General features: G+C 39.2%; 1 protein-coding gene across 1 annotated transcript in view; it reads left to right on the plus strand.

Moving 5' to 3' along the window:
- Positions 1 to 17,886, plus strand: part of LOC134540234 (facilitated trehalose transporter Tret1-like) — a 28,744-nt gene extending 10,858 nt beyond the window's left edge. The window contains exons 4-7 of the mRNA XM_063382849.1: positions 4,475 to 4,633; positions 7,426 to 7,575; positions 10,954 to 11,062; positions 17,015 to 17,886. Coding sequence (XP_063238919.1) covers positions 4,475 to 4,633; positions 7,426 to 7,575; positions 10,954 to 11,062; positions 17,015 to 17,346 — 750 coding nt within the window. The 3' untranslated portion in view covers positions 17,347 to 17,886. The remainder of the gene's footprint in view (positions 1 to 4,474; positions 4,634 to 7,425; positions 7,576 to 10,953; positions 11,063 to 17,014) is intronic.
- The last annotated feature ends 1,429 nt before the right edge of the window (positions 17,887 to 19,315 follow it).

Consider the following 19,315-nt stretch of genomic DNA (forward strand, 5'->3'; position numbering starts at 1 on the left):
GGGGCGTTATTATTAATGAATTATAAATAAAATTTCGTGCCCGGGGCTACAATTTCATATCATTTTGAGCACTGGAAGACATAAAACCGTAAACTATTCTCGACGAATTTTAATCTCAGCTCCAGCGCACCACGAGCGCCTGGGTTGGAGATTAAAGCCGAAATTCTTTCTTAAACTTACTAATACTTATTTTATTAACTGCAAGGGCATTTTTATAAAATTCTATGTTTAATTTCACGACGAACAAACTTCGTTGTTAAATGTGTAATTGTGAAAAAGCGTAAAACATTCTCGACGATCTTTAAGTTAAATAGCAAACATGTATAAAAGTTATAGTTAAAATAATCTCTTCGTTAAATTAATAAACATATTTTAATTAATGAGTGCAAATAAAAGTAAATTTATCAATTAAATTGTAGATTTCATTTCACTCCTTCTTTGTATCCATACAAAATAGTGGTAATTCAATAAAAATGATTCAATTTTATTCATAAAAGTATGCAATCATTTCATCAATGTTTTGTTATGACGTTGTCACGATAAACTATCGTCCGTATACCGACTTTACAGACGATCAATTTTTTTTTGTTGATCATTCGTTATATGATAATTCGTAAAGAACACGACAAAAAAATACAAATTATTAGTATCTTTAAAGAATACTTTCTATGATGGAAAAAACAATGTGGTTAATGTTTGATTATGTTATAGGAATAACAGCTGAAGTACCCGGCGTTGCCCGGGCTAGACACATCACGATATAATGAACATAACTGCCGAGTTTCAAACTCTGTAGGACGTACACTTGAAATTTTGGATTTTGGATTTTAAAGTCCCATTGATTGCACAATTCCGGTGCGTCAAGGCTACGCACCAGCAAAACTGCGACGCCATTCATCAGCTTCATTTTGTGGGACGGCAGTTGACCCCTAGGCAAGACGTGACGGACGCACCAAACGATAGCGCGTTACAAATTCAAGGCAACGCCATCTACTGTCGACGTTCTAAACTAAACTGTTATGAGCTCCTTTTGTTCACTAAGCGGTTGGGTTTCGCCAAGGTGAAAAATGGGAAGTTTCCAGACCTTACTATATGACCGTGTGATTGACATACAGAATTTATACAAACTACCGATTTGTGTATCTCTGACCTACCTCCTATGATTTTCTATTATAAAACTGAATTTACCCCTCTTTTTTCACTCCCTTAGGCATGGAATTTCATTATTATATGTAGCGTATGTCATACTTCGGCCCATAAACTATCTGTATGCAAAAAATCATACCAATTCATTACTCCGTTGCTGCGTGAAAAAAAAGGACAAACAGACAAACAAACTTTCGCATTTATAATATCAAGGATGGTAGGTACTAATAAAGTAATTTATATGTTAGCATCAGTTAGTATTGCTTCTGGCACAGTGGGACAGTTTTCCAGTCTCGGAAAGAATGACAGGGAGAATGACAATCAGGAAATTATTGTATCAAGTCGCATACCCGCTGCGCACTATTTTCAACAGCCATCCGGGATTCGGCGTGACGTGTTGCCCAGACCTCAGGGAACGGTGATTGTATCTGATTACCTCAAGGAGCTGACTTTTGAAGCTGAAGGGCCTGATGTATTTCCTCGCGAGGTGATGTTCGTTGTGACTGGCCTCGCTCTGTTCCGCTTGGGACAAGGGAAGCAACTGCATTGTCCATCCAATTGGGTTGGACCGCGAGGAGATGGAGCTAAATGTGCCGTAGGCAAGGGCGTAGTCAGGGAGGGGGGCGTAACCTCCTCAATAGCAATTCGTTAAACAGCTTGAAATTACTAATAGTCCTATCAAGTTAGCCCAAAAAATAGAGTTACCCTATGGCTTTTTCTCAGAAATGGTGAATCGTAGGAAAAAAAAGTGTAAAGATCATTTTTGTAGAGAATTTAATGATATACAATTTTTGTCTGAGCTATTTTTATTATAAAACTAACCATTTCGCTAAAAAAAAAAAACATTATGGTGAACTTTGACCTTTTATAAAAAATTTTTTGCACGCACGGGATCGATGGGGACTTTTCACAATTTCATTATAACGGTATCCCTAACATTAATGCAAATTTTCAGCTTATTTGGAATTTATTCGAAGGTGAATGTCTATTTTGACCGGACTGTAATGTATGTTGTCACGACCTTGACATGCTTACACGGTCAAGGCGGGCAGATATTCCCCACACGCACGTCATCAAGAGTGTCAAATCACGCAGCTGCCCGAAACAAGCTGTCTACACTCGCTTCCTCGAAGCCGGAGTCCCTACCCCCTTGAGCATGCAATGTGAGATTACAGAAATACATCCAACCCGTTATAAACATCTTATAGAAAAGTATCTAATGGGTAGCTATGATAAAAAAAATTTTTTAAAAAAATTGAACATTAAGATAACTTTCTGCAGTTTATTAAATTCAATCACAATTGTGAAACCGACCATGGCTGTTGCGAGATACTTTAAAATTCAATTTTATGCACATGGTGAACTTTTTCTAAAGTCCGTTTGCTTCATAACCACCACTAACAAAAAATACATATATACCTACAAATAATGATAAGAATATTGTAAATAAAATACATGCCTCAAAATTGCACAATAAAGTTAAGAAAAACTCACGTTAATACAAATACGAGATGTAAAAATAAAACCTCTTATTCCATTACCAGGCTAAATAGATTTTTTAAAAGTAATCTTAACACATTATCTAAAATAGTACAATTTTAATGGAGCGCTCCTACATCAAACTTCATGAAGCCTTTTCTGTTCATCATGAAAGTTCAACTCAATTATTAGCACGGTTGCCCAAATATCTTTTTTCACGGCACCTTCCTAGACTTTAATAACGCACAATTCGTAATCAATTGTTACATTAATTCGTAGACTTTAAATTTACCGTTTGTGCAAACCGTATTTTCATAAACCCCGTATGAACGCTACCTGGCCATTTAACCGTTTCCGATTTGTCTCAGTTTGTAAAGGCGGAAAACAAACAATTTAATATAGCCGCTCAAACTTTTTTTTTTCCGTTTGCAAGACAAGTTATTCATAATTATTGTTCGCTAGAAATATAAACGTCCGTAGCAAAAAATTCGGGAACCACATGTTGGATCTTGTAGCTGTCCCATTCAAATCAACAGCATGTCACATTAAAATCCGTCCAACCGAATGTGCGTATTTTCCGTGTCCAGCGACTTACCTCTATGTGCGTGTCGTCCGCCTGACCTGACTCCACGACGCAGGCTTCCAGAGTCGACCCTTGAGACTCCTGGTGTCAGTTCCTCGCCGTCGACCGCCGCAGACAGCTCTGACCTCCGCACTAGTAGCCGGCGACACTACAAGTCCCGGGGCCGTCGATAGTTCACACCTCAACACACTCTGGCGTTGTCGTTTGTTTATGCACGTCTTCGGGCGCACTCGGCTCTTTCCGCAAACAACCGAAGCGGGAATATTTAGCAAGCGTGCCTCGGGAAAGCGCAAATTACAACCAGAAAAAAATTATTTAAAAAAATTGCAAACAATAAAAAGAATACTTCAAACCAGACTAAAAAAATAATTAACAGAAATAAAATCTAACATTATTAAAATAATTAAATAGTAATTTAAAGCAAGCAGCTACTAAAACGTATTTAAATTCCAATTGCCAACCTAAAGAAAAAGTTACCAGGCAACTGGTAAGCAATGTCTCAATTTTTGTCCACTAAATCACAGTGTAAGGATCCATCTTTCATGTGTGGCATGTTTAATTAAGTACCTTAAAACGCGGTGAATAGAAACTGCGGGGTGACTAATAAGAGTCCGTTTAGAGAACCATTAAAACCCAGGGTCAGGGGCTTGATCGTTCAAACAATCTCGTATAGTGAGATTTCAATGGGGAGGGGCTCCATCCTGTTGCCAACTAAAGTTTACAAGTTCACCCTCCACTAATTGGGGGAAGAGTCATTCTTGAGCGCTGCAAGCTAGAAAACAACAAAGCAGTATTCGCGCATACACTTATCTAAAACTGATGCTTACAATTGATACTATTAAATTTTATAACTGGGACATTCTTCCAAGGACTTACTGAATTACCCAGCATGCTCCATCCAACTTGATTTCTGATTTCCATAAAAACCCCTGATTATCACTCTTGAACAATACTGGGATGGTTTCTTACTACAAGCCATGGCTGATATCTTCTTCAATTTGACTGGCCAGTATTGAAGATGTTTCTCTCTTTTGGACCTTGTCGTCATTGTTGCATAAAGTTTTTTTTTTTAAACGCAACCCAGAGTAATGTAGTAAACGTGATTTTTGGATACACATCCCCCCCCCCCCCCCACCCAGCAATGGTGTGTGTCCAAGAAATGACGTTGAATGATCCAAACCTTCACCACCTCTCCGACCGGCCACTTGTACGACCCGGCCACTTATACGACCCGGGCAGTTCTCCACCCACTGGTCATGGTTTCAGGAGTTCGTGGAGAAGGCCGGGCGGGAGGAAGGGACATTCCACGACCTGTTCCACCAGCGAGCCAGCCTCAAGGCCATGCTGCTCATGCTGGCGCTCTTCCTGTTCCAACAGCTCAGCGGGATCGCCGCCATCACCGTGTACAACGAGACCATATTCAGGGTGGGGAAGAAAACACATGCCGTCCGGAGGGAGAGAAAGAATCTCACTGACCCTTCATAGCCTTAGCCCTCTGGGTTTTTCTGTGTTCCTGTATATTTCGAGGTTCTTTGTTTGTGGTATTGTCTACCAGGGACGTCGGAACGTTTTCATGAGTTGGAGGGGGGGGGGGGTGGAGGGGGGGGGGGGGGCCAAAAGATGTATCACACTTACCTCAGTCCTAGAGCGGGGGAAATTTGGAATTTTAGATGCAAAATTGTGCTATTTAATGAGTTTCCGAACCAAAATATTAAATATACCATTCCAAGAATTTGATGACGTAGTATGTATTAAATACTACTCTGACAGTAGATGTAGTACAAATTAATTAAAATACCATCTAGGAATTTGCAATCATTTTACAGTATACCTATTGACAATCATAAATTTGATTTTCTAATCAATGTGATCATCCAATGCAAGGTTTGTAACTACTGGTTGAGAAAAATACTACTAGGACCAAAAATTTATTCTGGGAAAAGGAGGGGGGCGAACCCTGCTGCCCCCCCTGTTTCGACGTCCCTGTTGTCTACCAATCAAACAGGGTATTTTTTCTTTGATAACTCGGCGCTCTTTCAAACCCCATGGGCGAGGGTAACGGATTACGCCGCACACGCAACCACAGATCGGCTAACCAGATAGTTGGCTGTGTCCTTGGCCCCAGACCCAGCACTACTGGCGCCGCATGACGACACTGGGACCCCTCAAAACACCCAGTGAACCCGTGGTCCGGTCGAGGCCTATCCAACCTCTCCTCGCTTTCCAGGCTAGTAAACCGACAGCTGTTTCGCGACAATCCCTGGAACCCGTGGTGCACCCTGATGGTAAGACAAACTAATGTGGGCGGGTCTTTCAGTACCTACTCGCCAGATGTGCAACATCTAACCTCGTTAACGATCAAATTTTCAAGTGTTCTCACGTTGCATATACAATAATTATGAAACGAAAACTTTGACGCGAAATTTAACGTAGAATTCTTTGGAAACAATCCCGAGCGTGATAAACATACGCAAATTGTTTTTTCAACTACATTTTTTTTGACGCGAAGCACACATAGTTTCCTCACTCGCCGCTAGAATTCGCTGTCAGAGGAACTAAGTTGACTATCGTATCATTCCGATTTGCAGCACATATAAAAGCGAAAATGTTTTGAAAATACCAAATCCTCGGATTTTTCGACCAAGAATTTAATTAAAATACCGCCCACCTTGTTAAAATTCACTTAACAGGTAATACTACAAAGTTTCGCTTTGGCTTTGCGAACTTCGGTTCGCGCCATCTGCCACAGATGGCCGCACCGCGGTTACACATTTCCGTTCCATGACTTCCGTTCCACTCACGAAATATATATACTCCTCCCAAATACAGATAATATCACGCTCAGAATTATTTTGAAGAATCCTACGTTGAATTTCGTGTCGCGAGTTTCGTATTAGGTATTTTAAGTGTCTTCACAAACACGAGAACACACGTCACGCATCTTTGGCGAGTATTGAAAGACTCGCTAGCATTAAAAAATATATATATTTTTGACGTGACGTCTAATAAATCGATGAACGCCGGCTGCACGCACGAAAAATTGTCCCGTTGCGCTCATTGTCCCGTTACGCTCATTGTACGCTTGCGCCGCATCTCTCTTCCAATCGATTGGAACAACCATTGATTTGACTTTTTCGAGGCACATTAAACTTGAAACACTCCCATTCGTTTCCTACTTTTCCTATCATCATCCTGTCCTTAAAAGAATAACACAGATTGGAAGAAGTTAAATAGCAAACATGTATAAAAGTTATAGTTAAAATAATCTGTTCGTTAAAGTAATAAACATATTTGAATTAATGAGTGCAAATGAAAGTAAATTTTATCAATTAAATTGTAGATTTCATTTCACTCTTCTTTGTATCCATACAAAAGTGATAATTCAATAAAAAATGATTCAATTTTATTCATAAAAGTATGCAATCATTTCATCAATTTTTTGTTACGACGTTGTCACGTTAAACATATCGTCCGTAAACCGACTTTACAGACAACCAATTTTTTTTTGGTTGGAGTCACAACATCGTTTACCGAAGGTCAGGCGGATGTAATGTGCTACCAGAGCGATGGGTAGTAGCGTACATGAACGATAGTTTCAGTTTCATCCGAGTGAAAAATTTTCTTGCGACGCATGAATTCTTTTAATTCGTGGAAGTTAAAAACGACGTTTGCTTTTGAATCATCTTGGTGAGGCGTAGCGGGAATGCTTATGTTAACTATTGTGTGTGTATTTGCGTGCGCGCGCGCGTCTTCTCGAGTTTGGTTATGCGAGAGTGTTTGTGTGTGGCCACGCGTGCCTAGTCAGTTGGGTTGGGTAGGGGCAGGGGCGCAGCCAGGGGGGGGGTGTTTGGGGTTCAACCCCCCCCTCCCCCTTAGCACCAAATCTTTAATTAATTTCTTATTCATCACTCAAACAAATTTCATATTAAAATTAATACAAATTTTACCATTATAATATTTAAATTTAAGTACCGAAAACTGCTAAAATAGCACTATTTTACACCTTAAAATACAATTTTTCCCGGGGGAGGACCCCCGGACCACCTGCTTTAATACGGGGGGGGGGGGGGAGGAGGGCATGCTTTTTAACACCCCCCATACACAAATCCTGGCTACGCCACTGGGTAGGGGGGGGGGGGAAATTGAGATTGGCAGGGGTTTTTTTTTCCTTCTTTCTTCCCCCCGATTGCGAACAGTGTGTGCGTGTGTTTTCCCAGGAGAGCGGGGGCTCCGTGGACGCGAGCGTGGCTGCCATCATCGTCGGCGTGGTGATGTTCCTGGCGTCGGGCTCCTGCTCGCTGCTGGTGGACCGCCTGGGCAGGCGGCCACTGCTGATGGCCTCCTCCGCCGGCATGGCGCTGTCGATGGTGCGTGGCTTACCACTGGGTTCAACTTTCCTCAACTACAAGCATGGACGTATGCTTTGAAAGAAAAAAAAAAAGCGGGGGAGGGTGTGATTTTGTGACGATATATTCCCCCCACCCCACCCTCCACACAATTCTTAAAAAAAAAAAAAAAAAAAAAAAAAAAAAAATGGTGGTTCCTCTCCCCCTTACTTTTCACCATGGAAAAAAAAAAGTCCATACTCTGTCCACGATGTCTCGAGTAAAAAAAATTTACGAAGCCATTATATACATACACTCACTTCCCAGTGTCTCGTTGAAGTTCGTGGAAATTAAAGTTCAAACACGGTAGTTACAGAAAAGTACTCTAATTAAACTTGTTTTGCAGCCTGGGTGAGTGAGAAGCAGGGGAAAAAAAAAGAAAGAAAAAAAAAAGCACCCCGAAGAATTCAACATAACTACTTCAGTTTTTCGCGATTTCTCCTTCTCCAAAAACTGCAACTGCACTTGGTTTATGAACAAGTTGGTATACTACTACATCCTGAGCTCGAGGGAACGCAAACAGTAGGTATTTTCAGTTGTCGTGCTTATAAAGTTGTTCCCATGCGAGACTCTGTGCAGTCGTTTCTTTCGCACGGTGCACGTCCTGGTGTTAGGATTCCTTCGCCTCGTCACACGCTATATGACATGGAGTGAACACACGGTGACTTACATCAGGGTGCTGTTCAACTCCCACTGCCGACCCACGACAGCGAGTTGTATAAACATCGCTGTGAAGTTCCGCGTGTCACATGATTCTGCACGGATAGGTTCGAGGTAAACGGGACCTCCGGCACGTCGATGGTCTCTTGAGCCACACTGCGATACCGACCCGGTGTTCATGATCACATTTCTGCCAAAGGATGGGATCAGGGCCATCAAGTGAGAACAAGGCCCGCCCCCCCCCCCCCAACCCTATTGCTTAATGTACAACTTTTCAAATTCCATAACTACAGACCGTAAACATTACTGTGGCTATTTATTAACTGTAAACCTGATCTGTGCATATTGCAATGTAACTTACACGATCCCCTATAATTCCATTAATGAATTGTATAAATTTATTAAATAAATAATGTTATAAAAATATTGTTACGATTTTTTAAAAAATGAAATAAATCGTCGTGGGAAACTACTAGGTTCGTAAAGGATAGCCCCAATTAAAGATTTTATTACACACGCAGTTTTATTTATTGCCACTATTTACATCACTAGCAAATAATCTAAAAATGCCAATTAATCAATTGTACTTGGAAATGTTGCTTCCCCAGTCACTCGGTTCTTACACACCACACACCTCGCTGGGCCGCACCTCTGGCACAACTCTCGCCGCAGCACCCCTCGTGGATCTCCGTCGCAGGACTCCGTCGCCGCACTCCGCCGCCGCCGTCGCACTTGCCTTCGCCGAGGATCCGCTCAACGCCTCGCTCGGAACTTCCCTCCGAACTTCGCTCGGGACTCCGCCGCGCCCGAAACACTATCGCCCGAAACTGAACCCCTACCCTGGAACCTTCGTCCAGGGACTTCGCCGCTTTATCGCCCGGAAACTCCGCCGCGGGAAAACTCCCGATTCCACTGAACCCCTGCCCTGGAACTTTCGTCCAAGGACTTCGCCACTCTACCGCACCCGCGGCACTATCGCCCCGGAAACTCCGCCGCGGGAAAGCTCCCGCCTGAACTCTCACTCTGAGGCCAGCGTCCTCGTATTATATATCAGAGACGCCATTTCTAGAATGCACGAGCGCGGCTGGGGCCTGTCGCGTCATTCCGCGCCGACCCGACGGCAGGAATATCTCGAAACACGCGTCGGCGGCTCGCGTAACTCCGCAGCTGTCAGGGAGCTGAGAGCTGGAAGGAGGGGAGGCGCGACCCAAGTGCGCGCGGAACGTCTCATGTTGCGGCGGCCGCATGATGTAAGCCAGCTGTGCACCTGCACGTATCGCGGCACTTGCTCACGTTTGTAACAATATAATATAATTAATATAGTTGAATAATTTTCGTACTATCAGGGTAAGACATCAGAACTCAAGCGGGGCCCGCCTGGTGCCTGGCAATCGTGGATTTTGCCCCCCACCCCCTCTCTTCGCCCACACCTCTCTCACAATGGCCCAGCGTGTAATTGAACCATTGATCTGCACCACACTATGCCTCAGAGAGCCCGGCCACTGTGTACCCTCACCAGGCTGCTAATCCATTGCTAGGGACAAGATTACATGGTGGAATTGCGATAAACCTGAAGTAACACCGCAAAGCCTGTAAATACATCACTTAACACTGAAATGCAAGTTAATACACCATAAACCACCGAAATGTAGCTAAAACAAATAGTGAGTGGAGTCCCTCCGCGCGGAAGAAGTGAAACTTCACTGTTTACTTCGCTGCACAGCAAGAATACCACGCGCATGTGCTTGGGATCTACCGACTCACTCTCTTTCTCTCTCCTACTTTCTACCTTTGTGTATCTTTCTTTCTCTCTCCCTCTTGCGTTGGAATAATGGACGCTACTCGTTGCTAACGCTCGCGCTGGCCTGTAACAGGTATACTACGCGCATGCGTTCGAGTGCCACGCATTCACTCTCGCTCTGTCTCTTTCTATTCCCCCTCCCCAGGAGGGTTGAACGTTTAACACAACAGTGCTTTCATACCCCCTCCATGGTAGCGTTAAACGTTTAACGCTACCCCCTCCATGGTAGCGTTAAACGTTTAACGCAACCTTGTTGGAAGTCGCATTAGAAGTTTCACTTCAAAAACAGGAAAACAGACAAGCAGCATTTTGACAAAATTTAACAAAAATCACAAAGATTTTATATTTTATGATAGTTTATTCATTGGATGTAATTTATTTGGCAAGAATTTTGTACCAAGATATATGGACTAAACAGATTAAAAAAATAAAATAAAAATGTTTGATCTTGCATGTCTTATTAGTATCACGTTTTTAAATTAATTACGTCGCAAATTTGCCAATATATTTTTTCTGAAGTTCTGTTCTCCGTATGCTTATTGTTATTACTAATGATTATATTGTGTAAGTGCATCTTGAATGTGGCAGTCAAAACGAGACTATTTTGGTGAAATAAGTACTAAAAAACATTTAGTTTGATATTTTTTGAGTAATACATTAAATTAATGAAGACAATGTTAAAAATAAGAACAATAATGCTGAAATCACCTGTTTTAAAAACTAAATTGTCATAAAAATTAAACCATAAAATCTTGTCCGTATCCACTGCCAATTCTAATAACTTTGTCTTGACATTGGCATGGTCACAATATGTTTTCTTTCAGTTATCATATGAAAGCATAGATCCATTATACAAAACATGTTTATCAAGTCCATACTGCAATTTTTTTTTCCCCTAGGCTCTGCTTGGAACATACTTCTACTGGAAAGCAATAGGCAGTGACACGTCCTCCGTCGGGTGGCTGCCTGTGACGTCGCTGGTCACGCACATAATTGCCTTCAACATAGGTAAGTTTCCTATGCAGCAACTTTGGGTTACATTGCTCCATTTTTCTTATATTTTAATTTTTATTGTCTAGTAAAATTCCATTTAATGGAATAATTAAATGTTTAATATTTTTTTATACACTATAGTGGGTTAAATAGAAGATGATGGTGTTGCTAGTTTTAAGAAACAATACATACTTGTTCTCATTAAATTTTTTTTTAAAAAGTGGAGCATGGTATGGCCTTTTCAAATATACAATCTAATCTATATCAGAATAAAACAACTGTTAGAACAGCAACATTGTGAAAAATGGTAATTAACATCACAGTATAGTTTTTTAAAATGTTAGTGTAGGTATTTTTTTCAGTGGCATCAGTTTTGTCCTCATGTATTTTTTGGTGTAAAACTCAATTCTAAAATCAGAGTTCAGGGAAAGAGAAGAAACCACAACGATTTATCACCTTTGGAGTTTGGATGCTTCCAATTAAATCATCAAAATGATATATCATTTCATCTTTATGTGTGGACCATCTCCGTGACTTCGGTGATTTCTTCATGAAACTTAAGTCACTCCTTCTTCAGTTACCAGGAAAATAGTCATTTTCACATTGGAATACAACATGCTGACCCACATTCTTGAGGACTTCTCCAAACCCTGATCTGCTTTCTTCACATCCATCCAGAGTCTCTGTACAATCCGTCTCATCCTCGGTCGTTGAACTAGCTTGCTGCTTGCGATACTGCTCAAAGTTCTCTCTTCCAGATGCATCTTCAAGAGTGAGATTTTTGTCATCTTCCCCCGAACTGCTGTTATATATACACTGACTTTGAGAACCTGTAGTCCATTCAGATCTTTTGTTGTAAAGTGCAGAACACCTTTTTTTGCAAGTTCGTAAAGGAAGATGACACAGAAGTTCATTTACATTAATAGGATGTGTTCCAACACTTCCTGAAGTCTGATCTTAAATTTTCTGCCGAGTTCGGAGCTAGTTTAACCATGAGTCAGTTTAAAAGAAATGGGAAGTGTGGTTTTTGCAGTGTAGTCTCTTTCAAATCAAGATTGCTAGCCTTCCACTCAGGAAGCATGTTTAACCACACTACTTTCATGGGTCGAAAGTAGGAAACATCTAGACGCTGGGTAAGATGAGTACTATTTGCTGGCAGGCTATGAACAATATGTCATTTTGCCATCCTGTTTTTCTTTAATTTATTTATTTTAAAGTCTAGATAACATCATGGTTGTAAACCATTCATAGAAAGTGTTGCTGTTGAACCATCCACTTGAGATATATACATACCAGCAACCTGGAGGGTCATTTACATGTTGACCACATAAAAGCGTGTTTCACATTCAGCATTCACAGAAAACACCAGGGAAACGCTGGATTTGGAGGAGTTGCAAATATTTTCTGGGTATTTTGCTCCTCTCCCCCCCCCCCCCCCCCTTTTTCCTGTTTTAAAAATCATTAAATAACACTTATGAGGTGATTAAACCATTTATCAACTATGAACTATAGTTACATTATTGATTAAATATAGCAAAAATAACAATCACAATAATATCTAGAACAATGATATTAAACAGTAAGTACACCAGGAATGTTAATTTTAATAAACATGACGAAGAAAAAAATCTGCAAAGGATTTTAGTTATCTTACTCTCTACTTTTTAGTTGTTCCTTCTCCCTCACCAAGGAGAAAATTAGTTACCTCTGTTACTTTACTCATTTCGGTTACCCTGTGATTTCATTGCTTCACTAACACTTATCTTAATTGTGTGCTGGTTCCATGAAATAAGATGGATAGAGGTTTTTCTTGCACACCAAGCATCTAGTTACCAGGATAAAATAATTCTATGACTGAATTATGTTCTAAAAGCTTTAAAAATAATTTCAATATTTGGTTCCTTCTCCACATAAGTAGTTACTTTCGTCTTTCACCAAATAAAATCTCCAAGACATCAACATTTTGCATTCTTTAGCAAAATGTACAGTTTTACCATTTTAATTGTATTATAGTTTATGTAGATATAAATTTTCCTGAGTGTTGCATAACTTTGCATATTTTAGAAAACAATTAACATAAATGTGCAAAAAAAAATAATTGGGGATAATAATACCACTTTCAGATGAAAAATAACACTACTTTGTGCCTTAAAAATGGCTGTAACACAATTTCACTTTGAAATTAACTGGCAAAAATAAAATATTATAGAAGCAATTTAAGTTAGGAAACTATGCTTTACGTAAGGAATGCTCATCAAAATTTTCTTTGGTGGTGAAATTTTGCATTAATTATTTCCAGAAGTGCTGCCAACTCTCAGACACTCCCACCAGTAATCAAATTTAAGCACACAATTCAACAGGCGGTCAACAAACGCTATGAAGTTTACACCAGATACTAGACTTGACACGCAATAATGAATACCACTTCTGCAGAGTAATAAGATAATTCATCTGTCAAGTAATTTAAAAATTACACTGGTTTAAAAATCACTTTAAATTAAAATGTAAAAATTTCAGGATTCATATTTATTTGAAGATCTTAAAAAAAAATAATTACTTTATTATTGCAAGAGATAATAGAGCGATATTTATCGTACAAAATTCTGATTTTGCGACGTCCTTAAGTGTCTCTGATTCTGTAATAAATACATTAACACCCCGTAGTTCCATTACTGGATGTCTACATCACTAACAATGACTGAAAACCTGTCATATCTGGCAGTACTGTACCAGGATTCGTTGTTTCACGGCAGGTTTTGGCACGGTGCCGTTTGCCCAGATGGGAGAGTTGTTCTCGCCGGGCGCGAAGAACAAGGCCACGGCTATCTTGTCCATGTGGTCCGCCCTGTGGTCTGCGATAATCGCGAGGTTTTTCCTGGACCTGGTGGGAGCCCTCGGCACGCACGGCGTCTTCTGGCTGTTCGGGGCGACGACCCTGGTCGCCGGTGTTTTCACCTTCTTTGCCGTGCCAGAGACCAAGAAGAAACCGCAGCAAGTCATACACGAAATGCTCAGCAGTTAGCCGGCCCCTGGTTCAGGCACAGCAACATAAGTCCACTGTCTTCAAGGACACTGTCAGATCGTCTTTCCCGCTCTTCCAAGTCTGAAATCAACTATGAACTGTTCTCGAATGCCCCGATTTCAAGCTTTCTCCAAACACCCATTCCTTCCCCTGTGATGTCATAAATTTAAAGCTAGTTTGGTTTCATGGTTTGTGTTCACATGATTGCTTCTTCACACAAAAACAAGAATTAAGGACATCAAAGAATCTCAAAAGATGTAGTACGTATTATGTATAAAACTTATAAATACCAGTACCAAAACACTGCTAAAATGTTCGAAAAGTAGAATCTCACAGAACTTAGACATTTAATGAAAATTATTATTTTTTCTTTGTATGTTCACCATTTTAATATAACGATTAAAAATTTATATATTTTTTTCACAAAGTTTATGTACAAAATTAAATTGGATCTCAAATGTTTAAATTTAAGTGAGATTTTTAATGTATGTATAGTTGACTATCTTTAAAGGATTGTTTACGATTTAAAAAAAAAATCCACACACTTTTACCAATATCAGGTACCTATTAACTTTCTTATTCCAAAATATAAAATAAAATTAATATTATTGTAATTAATTTTTATTTTGAGGATTTTATGTCCCCACCTCCCACCTTATTTCGTAAGGCTAAAAATACCTACTTACAAGGTACTTAATACATGACAAGAGCTATGTCCAGTACACTTATCCTTAAACCACTTAAGTCTTGCATTAACTACATAATGTCATAATATCATAATACTAAAATACTTACCCAAAATAAGATACTGCCTTCACATAAATATTGGATATTTTTCCAAAACTTCAGTGGGGAGGGGGAAGGGGAATGTATCTCTCTTATCCTTCCGCTTCATCCTTCACTGTCGGAGATAAAGGAGCGATGAAATCAGAATGTACCTGCTGGCTTCTTGCCGTCTGTCTCTGTCCTGGTTACCCGGTCCTCTTGAACTGAATGTTCTTCAGAATCCTGCTTGCTTCTGCTTCCACTGCTGCCGTCTACAGAAAAAAACCAAAGTATTAGACATGTTTCAACAGTCAGTAAGTCTGAGTATGCTATTTCCTTTTGTGGCTATGTATTAGAATAATGGTAATTGAGCTAAATGGCCATGTAGTAAGTTAGTGTGTTTGGGAGAAATGTAAAATTTGTTTTGCAAACAAATTGTTTTTTTTTTTTTTTTTTTTTTTTTAAAGATATATACTTGAAAATTCTATTTATTTTAAATGTATGTTTGTTCTGTTTTAAATTGTTTTATTAATTTCTAATTTCCATAAAAGTTTTTTTTTAATATTGTCAACTTAACCTGTATTTCTAAATGATTTGTTATATCTATATAGTAGTTTTGGGTTTTAATAGCAAACCTCTATCACTCTGAACAAAGTCTGCTAAATGAAAAAAAAATAGAAGTAGCATCTATTAATGTACTGCTTCTCCAAGGATGTTATTAGGAAATACCATAAATATTTATACACCAAATTGTCAAGTTTTGTCCTAATCACATAACATTTGAATTAAAACTACTTACATTACAGATGGACAGACTGACACGAATAGCAAACTATAAGTGTCCTTTGCTTGCCTACGGACGCTAAATATGTTTGTGTAAAATTAGAACTAAATGTAGCTATTGTTAAGTCCTACTGCAATTCTTTTCTATAAAAATAAATAAAATAAGAAAGTAACATTTAAAGATTCCTTGTCACATTAGATATTCAAATTAGGTAATGAATACTTACCTTCTTTTGCCATGTCTTTGACATTAAGCCAACAGAAAGCAAGGATGAAGACTAGTGGGTTTCTTTTTCTCATTCTTTAGCTCTTCTTATGAATTACGCACCTGATAGGTTTTTTTTCCCACTTGATTTATGATTAAAAACAAATGTCAAACACGGTGTAAACAGAGATTGTATAATCGCAAACAGCAAAACTGACAGATCCGAAATGCTACAAACTATGAAATATATCCCAGGGTGAATGAACGTACCATGTTTTCAAACTTACCTATTCACAACAGTGCATAGGAGAGAGATTGTGCGCATAGCAGGGAAATGAACATATTTTATTTCTGTTACAGTTGCATGGCATAACAGCCAATGAGAGAAGAGCAGGGTGCCATTCTGGCCAAACTTTATAACTTTCTATAGTCATCAAACATATTGTGGCAAAAGATATCTAGATATCACAAAACTCAGGTAATTCCTGTTTCAAAAAAAGGTTAATGCAATTATGTATTTAGAAAAAAACACTAGCCATAAATGTACATAAAAAAAAGGCTTAAAAAATGTTTCGTGGTTAGAACTGTTAACTAAAATTTTTATGCATTCCGAATTCATTATATGATGAAAAAAATGTGTTCACAAACTGCTAGGCAGTTCTCACAGGGTAATCACATGGTAGTTGATATAGTTAATTACTAGAGACCTGCAAAATTTGCGGATTCATTTGGTGATGGGCTAGAATTCAAACATATACCTCTTAGATAATTGTGCTATTGGCTTATTGTTCATCTGGACGAATCTCAACCAGTTATAAACCCTCAACCAAAGAAAGATCGAGTCACAGACAAACCAGCTGAGACGACTTACCGGTCGGCAGCCAATGAACTTGCGTTATTTGCCCGAGTGTTCAGGGGGGCATATGCAGTCTATCCTGAAGGCCACCGAAACCACGAATTTTGCAGGTCTCTATTAATTACTAACACTTCCAAAAGATGTCAATTACTTTGCGAAACTTCACTGGCTAAAGTTAAGAGTAAGACTTCAACTGGGAACGGATTTCGCCCGAGTCGTGTGCACGGCCGCCTGCTGTGTACTCGCTTGTATTGCGATATTGCGAACCTAGCCTCAAATAACGTCCCCCCAGGCAGCCGTCCAGGATTTCACGAACGTCCCCCGTTTCTGCGGCAGGTTTCGGCACGGTGCCTTTCGCCCAGATGGGGGAGATGTTCTCGCCGGGCGCGAAGAACAAGGCCTCGACCATCGTCGCCATGTGGACCGCGCTGTGCTCGGCGCTGGTGGCGCGCTTCTTCCTGGACCTGGCGGCAGCCCTCGGCACGCACGGCGTCTTCTGGCTGTTCGGGGCGACGGCGCTGGTCGCCGGGGTCTTCACCTTCTTCCTCCTGCCGGAGACCAAGGAGATACCGCAGCACGTCATACACCAAATGCTCGGCAGGCGACCCGCTTCCCGTCGCTCCGAGGACGGCGGTTCGGAACTGCACAAGCTACCGTCGCGTGTCTGAAAGTTGAAAGGACATTTATTTGGCAATCGGCGTTTCGACACATTCAATAATCCGGTGCCATCCGAGATGCTCGGATTCAGGATTCACTTTTTTTTTTCTCCCCGAGTGGATTCCGGCCTTTGACCACGGCCGCACAGTCGAGGCTACATTCACAGCACGCAAACCGCATACAAATGGCACGGTTAAACACGCACGGCACAGACGTCGAAACTACATTCACGCACAACACAGTACATAGTTCGAATCAGCCCAACAAATTTTCCCCTCATTTATTTCTGTCAAAAATTTTTAGTTTGAATTGTTTGAATTTTGTCAGCTATTATTTACAGATGCAGTTTTTTTTTCTTCCCTAAATTCAAACATTTAATTTCACAGTTTAGGAATAATAAGTTACCAAAGGTTTAATTTAGCAAATAAACACCATTTGACCCGAAAATTATGCAACTGTGAATATAATACAACCCCAATCTTTTTATCATGTGTTTATGAAAAAGAATTTATGTATCAAAATTTGCAATTAAAGTGCATATAACTTGAAAATTATTTAAATTATTAAATCTCTTCCATATTTACCAGACCCTTTATGGTGTAACTTTCGTCAGAGTGATTTACGTGGTCTCTTTTGAAACACCAAGCCAGAAGTTAGAATCTGCTGCATGTGTGCAGAGGTTCAGCAAGCCCCAGACTAGAGGCACACGTGACACATTTAAGATGCGGAGCCTGTAGTTTTTCAACTAAGTTGTTCCCAAAGGCAAGATACAAGTTTGCGATTGTAACGCGACCCCCACTTTTAGTTTCCACCGTTTTGGTAAAAATCACAGCATCGTATTCAGGTAAATACGGCACATGTACGAATTAGTTTCACTCGTCATCTTTGGAACGCACGTATCAAACCGTCAGTTATTCTATGCCGCTGGCAAAGTGTAAGCCTATTGGCCGCAAACAGAAATTGGCGCACAGCACGAAGAAAAGTTAGAAGTTTGTTAACTTTCTGTGTGCCATGCACGTGCTGTTTTTGCTGTGCGTGTGCTATTTTCCAATGTGGCAGCTGCTATCGGTTTCTGTACATTCAACTTCCGTGTGTCTGTGCTGTGCGAGTGCTGTTGCATATGTAGCCGAGACTATAATGAGCTGCTGCATTTTTTAGTTTGCTTAGTTTATCATTACCCACGGTTTTCCTTTCGCACTGTTTTTCCTAGTGGGTTACATTTCATACATTTGTTATTTATTTCCATTGCAAGTATACTGATGTTCAAAAATCTGGCATAATTGCTAATCAAGTGGTCCCAAAAATGCTAGCATATTAATCCTGGTAAAAAAAAAAAAATGGGTGCGTGTACTTATGTACGTGCGTGAGAAGTTATACTTCTTTGGCATCATTAAAAAAATAGTTTTTAATTGCATGCAAATAATTAATTACAATAAAATAATAGAAGGGCTGGAAAAAAGATAGTCAAAACAGTCGATAAAGTTCAGTTTAAATTAGAAAAATTAAATAAATAAAATTTAGATAATAATAAATATATGACCTAATTTGTACTAAATTTTATAAGATTCTTAATTTTAAATATTTATTATTGATTATTTAATATTTTAAAAGAAAATAAACAAATTTAATAATAAATTCAAAAATTGAATTTAAGTTTGTTCATTTTTTAAATATTTATTATTTTCTTAATTTAATATTCACTTTTCATTTTTATCAAAAAGTTTTCATTAAATTTGTTCATTTATTTTTGTAAATATTATTTATTCAATTTAATAATAAATATTAAAAATTAATATTTTAATTTGATGTTCTATTTTAATTTTTATCACAAATTTTTTATTAATTGTTTTATTAAATTAATTTCTTTATTTTGTAAATATTATATATATTAAATAATATTTTAATTTATATCAATAATTAATACATACAGATAGTTAACCTCAATTATATTGGATTACTTGTAAAAGTATAAAGGCACAA

The sequence above is a fragment of the Bacillus rossius genome, chromosome 16 (assembly GCF_032445375.1).
Source record: "Bacillus rossius redtenbacheri isolate Brsri chromosome 16, Brsri_v3, whole genome shotgun sequence".
Classification (NCBI taxonomy): domain Eukaryota; kingdom Metazoa; phylum Arthropoda; class Insecta; order Phasmatodea; family Bacillidae; genus Bacillus; species Bacillus rossius.